Genomic DNA, 12937 nt, shown 5'->3' on the forward strand with positions numbered 1-12937 from the left:
TGAGCCTGCGCATCTGGAGCTTGTGCTCCCCAACAAGAGAGGCCGCGACAGTGAGAGGCCCACGCACTGCGATGAAGTGGCTCCCGCTCGCCGCAACTAGAGAAAGCCCTCGCACAGAAACAAAGACCCAACACAGACAAAAAACAAACAAACAAACAAACAAACCTACAACGAGGTATCACCTCACACCAGTCAGAATGGGCATCATCAGAAAATCTACAAACAACAAATGCTAGAGAGGGTGTGGAATAAAGGGAAGGCTCTTGCACTGTCAGTGGGAATGTAATTTGATACAGCCACTATGGAGAACAGTATGAAGGTTCCTTAAGAAACTAAAAATAGAACTACCATATGACCCAGCAATCCCAATACTGGGCATATACCCAGAGAAAACCATAATTCAAAAAGACACATGCACCCCAATGTTCACTGCAGCACTATTTATAATAGCCAGGTCATGGAAGCAACCTAAATGCCCATCAACAGACGAATGGATAAAGAAGATGTGGTACATATATACAATGGAATATTACTCAGCCATAAAAAGGAATGAAATTGGGTCATTTGTAGAGACGTGGCTGGACCTAGAGACTGTCATACAGAGTGAAGTAAGTCAGGAAGGGAAAAACAAATATCGTATATTAATGTATATATGTGGAATCTAGAAAAATGGTATACATGATCTTATTTGCAAAGCAGAAATAGAAGCACAGACATAGAGAACAAATGTGTGTATACTGACTGGGGGGAAAGAGGTGGTGTGGGAGGAATCAGGAGATTGGGATTGACATATATACACTAATATGTATAAAACAGATAACTAGTAAGAACCTGCTGTATGAAAATTAATTAATTAATTAATTTAATTAAAGAAAAAAGCATAGAATGTGTTATTCAGTTCATTAAGTAACTCAGGACACAATGACTAAAAGGATGGCCACATAAAGAAACAATACATGATATAATTTCCAAGATGCAGAGAAGAAACCAATTTTTAACATCTTTTACATTAACTTAGGTGAGATGTTAACAACAAAACATATGAACGCCTGGAAATAAACTGATAAAGAAAAGCAGTATGTGGAGAGAAATAAGTGAATAGAAAGGTTGTTTCACCAAAACCAAAAAGCTTATAAATCTATTCCTTAGAGCAGAATATAGGCTACTGTAGGTTTCTGCACAGTACTGGCTCTACTTGTTGAATTCTGATCTAAGTTTCATAATATTCTACAGATGCTTTAACTCCTTCAAGTTATATGCAAATGTAGTTGTATCAGCATCTATGATTTCTTCTGGGAAAACAGTCAGGAGTTTTCCTCAGATCCCTGACCTAAAATTGGAGATTTTTGTTTGGAGAGATAGGATTCAGAAAAGGCCATTTGCTTTGACCTGAAATATAAAAGGTTTCACCATAAAGAGGCCAGAAGGATCTCACTGTAGTATTTCAGCACATCTCTTTAATATGTTCTGAAATCTGGAAGTGAAATTAGAAATTACTAATCAATCACCAAGTATGTATCAAGCCATCTACCACTAACACAATTCCACATGGCTGGAGGAAGAGGGAAATGACGGATAATGCATCTTTAACTAAATCAAACAAAACTCCAAAATTTAACTGGGGCCAAAAAGAGAGTATCTCAGAATCTAAAGGTTGCAAGGGATTATACAATGCCACTTTTCCACAAAACTATCTTCTATTAAGCCCCTTACAGCCAGTCATCCAGAGTCTATAAAATACTACTATTTCACAATATGGACAGTTTTAAGCATGTGAAACTTATATGCAAACACAAAAATTATTAAAAATATAAGTGTTTATTTTTAAAGTGCAACATCTAATATTAAAAGTCGAGGAAAGCAAGTCTTTGAAAATCTACTTTCAAGCCATACTTAAATTTCAGTCTATATTTTATAATATATTTGGTCCCCAAACTATATTCAGTTCCAAATTTGTCAATAAACCTTGCTTTATCTTAATGTAAATAGTACATGTCATCTGTAAAATGGAAAAAAAACACATTTTTCTTTGCATATTATGAACACTGTGCTTAAGATAAACTATACACCATTTGAGTGTACTAATCTAAGATTACTTTTTTACTTGAAACTATTCATACTTCATATATCACATAAAATTCATGAAATGATTTCCATTACTAAGGTTCATTAGTCAACTATTACATTGAAAAGGGTTCAAGAGTCAAAGGGGTTTGAAAACCAACCTATGTCATAAACCCAGGAGTCTAAGACTAGCTGTAAAACAATCACCCAGAGGGCACTTTAACAATGGGATCCCCGGGGCCCTGCCCTCCAAGAGGTCTGGGATGAGATCCAGGAATTGGTATAAGAAAATCTCCCAGTAATCTTAATGAACGGCCAGGTTTGGGAACACAGATATGAATATTAACACAGATGCAGGAATAAGAAAGGGTGACAATGGAGGTGCCATCCTACTCCTGCTGAAGAAGAGTTAGAAAAAAAAATCTGCAAAAAGATATAAAAAGGATAAATCAGAATAAAATGACTTCACGGTCTACCATTTTCAGGAATGTTGGTGGATGGTCCCGGTTCTCCAGGTGGTTCCAAGCTATCCAATAAGCGATTCACTTTATTTCGAAGTTCTATCAGTTCTCGACGAAGATATTTCACCTGACTTGATTCAAGGGGTCTTGGCTGGCCATTAACTGGAATAAAAGCATTAATTTTCTTAAAATTAGGAAATATTCTTCAATAAGGGTATCAGTAGAATAATATGCAATAAGGAAAAATCAAAATAACTTCTTTAAAAAGTTAAACAAAATCAAACAAGATACCTATTGACATCATTCAAATAACTTTTTAAGGAAAGGATTCTTCATTGCTAGTTACTAATTTTTGGAAAAAATAAATATTCATCAGTCTTTGTTGATGCCAGATCTATGGCTTACGACCCATAATGGTAAAACAAAACAAAACAAAACAAGTTAATTAAAAAAATTCAACTACAGTGAAATAAATTAAAAATACAGAAAGCTTTAATATATTTTTAATAGAAATTATGTACCTTCAAAAGCTCATTTTATTTTACACAATTCTTTTATAGCCTTAAAATATTCAATAAACACCTTATTAAAGGTACAATATGACTGTAGGTTTTTTATCATTCTTGCCTACTTCTGACCTAAAAACAAGAAAAATTAGCTACTTAAAATAACTGACCTAAAAAGTAACCTATTAAAAAAAATGCAGAATTCATAAATTCACATCACCACTGTCCTTCAAAGTAGTTACTTCAAAAGTAGCACATTAGCCACAAAAAGTCAGGTTATTCAATAATCATTGTTTTTTTTAAAACAAAGGCAATATTACCTCATTTAATTACCCATTTTGTGCAAATGACTTTCAGCTGACTAAAAAATAAAGAATCCTTCATCCAGCAAAAAAGACTGTCACCACTGAGATTGTTAATTTTAAATTTTTTAATTTATTAATTCACAAGGCTCTGAATGCAAACCTCAAGATAGGAGTTGAAAAATTAAACTCAAATGTTTTTTATGCATTGTCAGTATACGTATATATTAATTCCTAAGGCACCAAATTAGAAAAGGAAATCTATTTGAAAATAAAGGTTCAGTGAGATTCTTTGTAAAATATGTTTCAAACATCAAACCACCAATATAAGCTTTTAAAAGACAATCCACCAGTATTTTACATACTCCCTACATAGTTATGAGGAAGTTCAATATAATCTACCTGTATCAATGACTGGCTTTTACTGGGTATTACTGTTTTTCTCTAATAGCTGAAAAGGAGAAAAGCAGCTCCTGACAGCTAAGAACTGGCCCAGTACTGTAGGACAGGCTTGAGTGTTGCTAGAAGCTGGCATGGCACTGACAGGTAGGTTGTGGTGTTCTCTTGTTGAACATAAACAATTTCAGAAAACACTGACAGTACATCAAATACATCTCAATAAGATTTTCAAAATTTAAAAAACAGACAAAGAACACAGAACTATCAAAAAAGATCACTGTGGGACTGTGATAGCTCAAGACAAAAAAGAAAGCAAGTCCATTATCATGTGAGAACTAGACAAAAACAAGAACGTTGACCAAACCACAAAAATGACCAAACACCCCTGGCTAATTATGCGTGACTGTTGCAGTTTTACCAATCACAGCTTTAGCCTCAATTCACTACCCCCACCAAAGCCCCATTCCTTGAACCTTATCCAAAATCATCTAACACAAGCCCAAGCCCTACGAAAATTCCTTTCTAACACGTTTTTACTGAAACCCTATTGTTCTCCATGGTGTTCATTCTCCCTCATGGTAATGTATTTGAAATTAAGCCCCGTTTCATTCCTAAAACCGCTTACTTGTGCCTTCTTTTTTCTTAAGTAATCTCAATAGAGGTTTGCTAGCTGTATATTTTCAAAACTGCTGATCCTATCACTTCCCCAACTTCTAGTTCATTTCTGCTCTTTATTATTTTCTTCCAAGTTATCTGGACTTATTTTGTCCTTTTTCTTTTTAGCTTTAGCATGCTCTAAAAACTATGTCATATAAAAGTCATCACTGGGCTTCCCTGGTGGCGCAGTGGTTGAGAGTCTGCCCGCCGATGCAGGGGACACGGGTTCGTGCCCCGGTTTGGGAAGATCCCGCATGCTGCGGAGCGGCTGGGCCCGTGAGCCATGGCTGCTGAGCCTGCGCATCCAGAGCCTGTGCTCCGCAACAGGAGAGGCCACAACAGTGAGAGGCCCGTGTACCGCAAAAAAAAAAAAAAAAAAAAGTCATCACTAATTATTTCTAATTCGTATTATGATTTCTTCTTTGATATGTTACTTAAAAGCATATTTTTATCTTCAAAAGTATGGGAGTTTGGGTTCTTTTTTGTCAAATAGTTCCTAATGAGACCAGAGAATATGATCTCTAGGATATTCCTTCCCTGGTATTTATTGAGACTCATTAGAAAACCTAGTACATGGTCAGCTTTTATAAATATCCATATGCACTAAAGAAAAACTGAATCCTGTCCTGATTGCTAGATGTATAAGATCAAGCCTGTATTTGTTCTGTTCAAATTTTGAGGCTGCTTAACCTATCAGTTTCAGAGAGAAGCGTATTGAAAGCTCTCTTATGAATTTTTCCTTCTTCTGTCAATTTTTCCTTGAGGAAAAATCTAAGGCTATGATGTGTAAGTGTTCAGAATTATTATATCTTCCCAGAGGATTATTTTTTATCATGATGAAGTGACTATTACTAATAAAGTTTTCACTTAAGAGTTTACTCTGTTATACTACAAACTAGCCTTTAGTTTGTCTAGTATACAAACTTTTCTAGCCCTTTACTTTCCAACTCTGCATAATAATCTTTTGGTCTGTCTCTTATAATCAGCTTGTAACAAAATTGTTTAACCAATAAAAGCATCTGTCTTTTAACTTGTATGTTTAGTCTGTTTATGTGTACTGTGGTTAGTATTTTGTGCTTTCTATTTTTCAAGCTTTCTCTGTGCTTCTTTTCCTCCTTCCTCACCATCTAGTTAACCAAGTAAGTACCCTTTGTTTCCTTCTTTTCCCTCTACTGGCTATTTCTAGTCTTTCAATAATCCCTCTTACATTTTAGAAAAGCATACTTCAATTTTAAAAACCTAAGTTAATTACTATCCTCCTCCCAAAGAATCCAAGCCTTTAAAGTATTTTAATTCCTATCATCCTCTCCTGTCTTACATATAATTATTGCTCAGTATTTTTATCCCATCTTGTTTCTATATTCCTAAAACTATTATTTAATAATCAGTGCTCATTTAAATTCACACATTAACCAGTTTATTTGCTCACAATTTCTTGCATCTTTTACCATTCTTTGGACTCAATCTCCTTCTTGCTGACAAACCATTTTTAAAAATTCTTTTAACAAGCATCCGTGACGCTTGTTAAATTCTCAGTCTTTGTTTGAAAATGTTATTTCCCCTTATTCCTTAAGTTTAGCAGACTACAGAATGCTACTTTTCTACCCATCTTTTTCTGAACAGTGGAAGATGTTATTCTACTGTCTTCCAGTTTCTGTTATTGTTAACTGTGAAGAAGTCTACTAACAGTCTAATTCCTTTGTAGGCGATCAGTCTACAGGCTGATTCACTCAGGCTACTTTTAAGATTATCTCTTTGTCTTATATATTCTCCAGCTTCATGACAATACATCCAATGGAGATTTATTTTTACTTACCCTGCTCAGGTCTCACTGTGCCTCCTGAAACTGAGGGTTTATATCTTTTATATAATTCTGAAAAATTCTTTAGTCATTACTTCCTCATATATTTCCACTCCCCTATTCTCTCCTTCTTTAAAGTCTTAATGTAAATAAGCTGGACTTTCTCAAATTCCCTCTCATTATTCTCCATCTCTGTGTTTTTGTGCTCTATTCTGTCACTTCTTTAGACCACCTTCCACTTTACTAATTCCCTCTTTGGCTGTGACTAATTCGCTGTTCTAACTCACCACTTAGTATTTAATTTCAATTTTCATTGACTAATACTTTTCATTTCCACAAGTTACCTTAAGTTCTTTTTTATTGGGGGGGTATTGATGTATAGCTGATTTACAATGTTGTGTTAGTTTCAGGTGTACAGCACAGTGATTCAGTTTTATATATATATATTTTTTCAGATTATTTTCCATTATAGGTTATTACAAGATGGTTGAATCTTGTAATACAGTCCCCTGTGCTATACTGTAGGTCCTTGTTGTTTATCTACCTTAAGTTTTTAATCGGTTCCTTTTTTCATAGTGCCTAGTTCTTATACTCTTATTTCTTCTTTTATGTCCAATAACTTTTAATATATATTTTATTATCACTTCTACTAACTGAAGTTCTTGGATATCTAATCCTACTATTAGTTGTATCCATTGTTTCTTGCTTACATGGATGTTTCATGTGTCTTACAGTTTTGACCTCTAAGTTCATCAACAGGATTTTATCTGTGAGAAGCCTATGTGATTGGAACTGAGAACATACACCCTCCAGGGAGATTTCTGCCTTTGTTTCTTGCGATTTTTCATGGTAGTATCTGGGCTTGGGAGTTCCCAAAGGACCACTGGTTATGAATCCACAAGGGAGCCTTTGCAAACCCCTGGCATCCCAGGGTATATGAGAATTTCCCCTGTCAATTCCTTGACTCTACCAACGAAGAGATATTTTTCTTCTACAATATTCTTTTTGAGAGTATAGCTACTGAGGGTCTAGGACCCAAGGCCTATACCACGTAGATACCAAATGACAAATCCTTAGATTATGCACACTAAAACCTTCACTATCACCACCAAAAGCATCCCAAGTCTCAGCTTTTGGTCCTTCAGGTGCTGGTTTTTAACTCTATTTGGGTCTCTGACATTTTCTTCAAGTTCTTGAGCAAGCTCAGGGTGTAATTCAAAAAATATATTTGAAATAGTTTATTTAGCACATCCTCAGTGTTTCTGGGATGAAGATTTTCAGTTTACCTAATCTGCTTGATAGGTGGCCAATAGTGGTTAAGTATTTTAGATTCAATATTATAAAAAGATACCTTTTACTTAAAAATATTTTTAACAGTTTTTGTTATTAGCATTTTAAAATGATTCATGTTCACCCTTCCTAGATGGAGAAAATAAATACAAATTAAATCAACTGGCCATGATCATATTTCATGGAACTGTAATGGTCAGTGCCACATAATTTTTTTTTTTCTGGAAAGCTTATTACAATTTGTTTCCTCTGACAAACACCCAGTTTGCCTGAGTTTTAAAAGGGTATTTCCTTTGCCCCACTTGAGTCACAAAATTTTTTAAAAATGGTAACCAAAACATCCAGAAAAAAAGTCCACATTTTATTTTTCACATAATCATACTACCACTTTAACCCTGCAATCACTTCTATCTTGTCCCTTAAGCGTTCTGCCTTGCAAATCTGTCATGATCTATAAGAAAACAAAATCTAATAGATTAAAATTAGTCTTATATTTGTTTTTTATCAGAACTATCTCTAATCTTTAAGTACTCCTTGAAAAATAATTTCTAAAATGTATCAGGCCTATACGATAAACCCTGAGAATAAGTAAAAACATACTACATTAGAAAAGATAATTATATATTCTTAAAGAACTAAACTTAATAAAGGTAGTTTTAACACTGCAATTATTTTCAATCCTGGAAACACCTATACAAGTGGCACACATTACTATTTAGGGTAACTGAGCAGACAGGTTATTTAAAATATGTCTACTTTCTACTAATCTTCAAAGAAAAAGAATATAGTTAAGCCTTAATAATTTAAAAATTCTGATATAGCTGAAAAGTTACCACTTAATTCTGAGTCTTTTTTTTTTTTTTTTTGCGGTATGTGGGCCTCTCACTGTTGTGGCCTCTCCCGTTGCGGAGCACAGGCTCCGGACACACAGGCCCAGCGGCCATGGCTCACGGGCCCAGCCGCTCCGCGGCATGTGGGATCTTCCCAGACCGGGGCACGAACCCATTTCCCCTGCATCGGCAGGCGGACTCTCAACCACTGCGCCACCAGGGAAGCCCCTGAGTCTTTAAAACAAAAAAAGCTAAACAGTTTTTCATAAAAATACAATGAATAAAATAGTAAATTTATTAGAAAGTTTACCACTTACCAAATAACGTCAGTTTCAGTATCCTACTACACTGAATTGCAAAGGAAAGGTCAGAACTATCAAAAATTGTTATAAGATCTCCATCTGAAACAAACAAAAAAAAGGTTTCAGATTTGAATCAGTAGTAAACCAGGATATATGTTCAATTAAAATGCAAAATGTAGGTCACAGAGCATAATTAGCATCTCCCATAAAAATCTTAAACAAATATAAAGGATCTAGGAAAGATGTATTTGTTCAAATGATACTAAATCAATTTCACTTATTACTTTTATGGCAAGATATTTATCATATTCTCAGAAGAAGAGCCAACAAACACATAGCTAAGATTAATACATTAAGTAATCTTTTACTAGTCACCAAGAGGAGATTACAGTTTAGACTGAAATCTTTTCCATTCTAAAAAATTTAAATGTATTTATCAGAAATTAAAGTAGTAAGGACTTACCTGGTGGCGCAGTGGTTAAGAATCCGCCTGCCAATGCAGGGGACATGGGTTTGAGCCCTGGTCTGGGAATATCCCACATGCTGCGGAGCAACTAAGCCTGTGCGTCACAACTACTGAGCCTGCACGCCACAACTACTGAGCCCACGTGCCACAACTACTGAAGCCCATGCACCTAGAGCCTGTGCTCCACAACAAGAGAAGCCACCACAATGAGAAGCCTGCACACAGCAAGGAAGAGTAGCCCGCGCTCGCCCCAACTAGAGAAAGCCCACGCACAGCGACAAAGACCCAACACAGCCATAAATAAATAAGTTTATTTTAAAAAAAGAAATTAAAGTAATAATGATTCTCAAGGTTCAAATTTTAATTCTAAGTACAGTAAAACGCCACTGACACAAATGGAGGGGAAGCCACATACAACAGTAACTAAAAAGGTTGTAAGAAAAAATTTTTTGGCAGAATTGTCCTAATAAATGGATAGACAGTGGAGTCTTTCAGGTCCCTGACCATCTTGATGCTGAGATGGAAACTATCAATTCTCCACAGGAAAAGTATTCATATACACAAGATTCTGAAATACCCTAGATCCCAAGGATAAAGAATACTATAATTAGCATATCAACTGCCTGTTCAAAAGCTTTCAAAGGGCTAGGAAAAAAATTGCTAGAGAGAGAGAACAGAAAGGCAGTCACAGCAAGGAACTGATCAGGGGCCTCTGCAAGGTATCTTCGACACAGCTGGGGGGAAGGAGGGTGCCTGGGGAGGCTGAGAGGCTGCTCCAGCGATGCTCTGCTACACCAATTTTAACACTGATTAGGCAGACTTATTTTGGACAAAGATGGCAATAAAAGCCATAACTGAGGATTTTATCATTGTTTTTTGCTCTTTACAGCCACATCCATTTTTTACAACAAAAACATCTAATGCTCAACTTCAGGGATTCTACTCATAAACATATTTTTAAGAAAATAAAGTATATATGTAAAAGAAGGAAACTTCCTATAACTGCCTTTTTCTTTTCTGATTTCCACAACAGAAACAATATCTCTGACGGCAGGAACTCTTTACCTAAGTCAGTCCTCTATCCTCGTGCCCAACAGTCTACAGAACACAAATCTGTACAATTCAAAGCACTCAAAAACACGATGAAAAACAAATTCAATGTGCTAACTAGATGTGGAAGTTTCCACAATGAGGACCCAAAGCTAGGGGGTTACAAACTGCAACCAATGGACAAATTCTTCTTTACAGGACCTCAAACTAAGAATAGTTTCTATATTTTTAGAGGTTCTAGAAAAAAGAAGATGAGACAGAGGCCTTATGTGACCCACAATGCTAAGATATTTATTAGCTGATCCTTTAAAGAAAAAGTTTGCTGACCCTTCCCTAAACAAAAATAAGAGAGTTAAGAGAGAGCCAGTAAAACAGTAAACTCAGTTTAAGATATGCCAGGTTTGAGGTAAGAGCAAATCATCTGAGGTAAAACCATTAAAAATGAGTTGTACAGTCAAAAAAAAAAAAAAAAAAGAACAAACTGATCAAATTTAGGCACACATTTGGAAGTCAAACAGTTGAAAGTCTATGTATTGTAAGTAGATGAGATTACTAGGGAAGAGAACAGGAAGAAAACTGCTCTCCTTTTTCGTTCCTTAACATGGGTGACCCTCAAAAATTAGTTCTGGGTACCATTAGATGATACATTGCAAAAAAAGAAAGGAGAATTACACCTGTAGTGAAATAATCAGCTTAGCTGATCATCAATGATTTATACTCCCCTTCCTCAGGGTAAGTTGTTGCAAAGTGCCTGTCCAGGGCTTCCCTGGTGGCGCAGTGGTTGGGAGTCCACCTGCCGATGCAGGGGACGCGGGTTCGTGCCCCGGTCCGGGAGGATCCCACGTGCCGCGGAGCGGCTGGGCCCGTGAGCCATGGCCGCTGAGCCTGCGCGTCCAGAGCCTGTGCTCTGCAACGGGAGAGGCCACGGCAGTGAGAGGCCCGCGTACCGCAAAAAAAAAAAAAAAAAAAGTGCCTGTCCAACCAGGGACATTTCCCAACCTACTGACATCGACACAGTCATGTGACTGGGGTCTGACCAATGTGATGTAAGCAGAAACTAGGCCTAGAGGGTACAATCTCCCATGTGATCCTCTATACTCTGTCTTCATGCAGCTGCTTGCTGGATGTCAGTGCTCAAGGTGAGCTTGTAAGCCATGTGTTGAATATATCAGAGTTGGATCCCTGTCAACCTGGGTCCCTGAATGATTTCTTGAGTGTTAAACCATTGAGATTTTAAGATTTCTGCTGTAACAGCTGGCATTACTTCAAGCCAACACACAGAGAGAAACAGAGAAGAAGCTATTAGTGATAAGAAGAAAACTGAGACAACACAGTGTCAGAGATATTAAGGGGTAAGAGTATTTAAAAAAGGATGGTGTGGATAGCGGTGCCAAGTATTGAGATCAAGGTGAAATAAGACTGGAAATAAGTTCAGCGATAAGAAAGATACTGGTAACTACCTAAAGCACAATTATCAGTAGAGATGTTAACAAAGAAGACAGGTTTAAAGAGAAAGAAATAAAGACAGTCTACTACTAGAATTCTACTATGTCTTTGATGAAACATTTGTCATGTAAAACCCATCTCCATAAAAAGTTTTGTGGTCCAATAAGCCTGAGAACACTGTATAAACTGACATAGTACATCAGTATATTACATGTTCTGAAAATTCCTGCAATAAAGAAATACATTTGTCTTTTTTTAAACCAGCTTTCCCATACTTAGGTGACCATGAAATCCTTTCTCATTCAATACCTACTAACATCCCTTTCACTTTGGAAAACACAAGTAAAAGTTTGGTTTTAAAGCAAAACGAAGCCAGAATTTGCACAGGCATAAGAGAAAAAAAAAATGGCTTGTAAAAATGTGTGAAAGTATCCTATCACTTAAAACTCCCTTCTAATAATAAATCACTTCGCTATTTTTAACTTATAAAAGAATTATAACTACATGAACATTCCATTAAATAAAAGAAAGTGGTACTCAATTACCATGGAAGGAAACAATTTTTATTCTGATTTCAATGAAAAATGGACAAAAGAACACATATAATATTTAGACTTTTAAAAACTAACTTGAGAAACACTCTTACCTTCATCTTTATATTTTATTGTAACTTCATCATTACTCAGAAGTTTTCCTCTGAAGACTCTCTGCATCATTAGCACTAATTCATCATAAGTAATATCTTCATTATGAATGGGAATTCGTCGAATATCCTCTCCAAGTTGAGCTTTGATGATTAGCTTCCCACTCAGATCCAACTGCCCATTCATGGTGGACTCCAGGATGTTCTATATATACAACTCTAGAGAAAGACTGACAAAATGGTTTTGATGATTAAACAGCTATAAAACATATTTTAAAAGTTGAAAAACAAAGCTACGATTAGAATCTAAGAAATTCTGGTCTTCAAAGGAGATCCACTGTTCCAGCGTTACCATATTCACGTTAAAATGGTCTGGAGGGACTTCCCTGTTGGCACAGTGGTTAAGGATCCGCCTGCCAATGCAGGGGACACGGGTACAAGTCCTGGTCCTGGGAAGATCCCACATGCCACGGAGCAATTAAGCCCATGCACCACAACTACTGAGCCTGCGCTCTAGAGCCAGCGTGCCGCAACTACTGAGCCCGCGCACCCAGAGCCTGTGCTCTGCAACGAGAGAAGCCACCGCAATGAGAAGCCCGTGTGCAGCAAAGACCCAATGCAGCCTAAAATAAATAAATAAATTTATTTTTAAAAAATGGTCTGGAGGTGGCTTTATTATGAGCCTAAGAAAATAAGTTTTACTATTTTATATCTATTATT

The 12937-nt window shown here is 36.3% G+C and overlaps 1 protein-coding gene across 5 annotated transcripts in view; it reads right to left on the reverse strand.

Moving 5' to 3' along the window:
* TFG (trafficking from ER to golgi regulator) overlaps positions 1-12416 on the reverse strand; it is a gene marked incomplete at both ends in the record, with an annotated part of 32153 nt that extends 19737 nt beyond the window's left edge. For 3 of the 5 annotated variants that reach the window (XM_079704296.1, XM_079704299.1, XM_079704298.1), the window contains 3 exons: positions 2541-2687; positions 8628-8711; positions 12221-12404. In XM_079704296.1, coding sequence (XP_079560422.1) covers positions 2541-2687; positions 8628-8711; positions 12221-12404 — 415 coding nt within the window. Of the gene's footprint in view, positions 1-2540; positions 2688-8627; positions 8712-12220 lie in introns of all 5 variants that reach the window. The other 2 variants (XM_079704300.1, XM_079704297.1) reach the window with 2 other exon arrangements.
* Between the last annotated feature and the right edge of the window lie 521 nt (positions 12417-12937).

This window comes from Hyperoodon ampullatus (assembly GCF_949752795.1).
Source record: "Hyperoodon ampullatus genome assembly, chromosome: 5".
Classification (NCBI taxonomy): Eukaryota; Metazoa; Chordata; class Mammalia; order Artiodactyla; family Ziphiidae; genus Hyperoodon; species Hyperoodon ampullatus.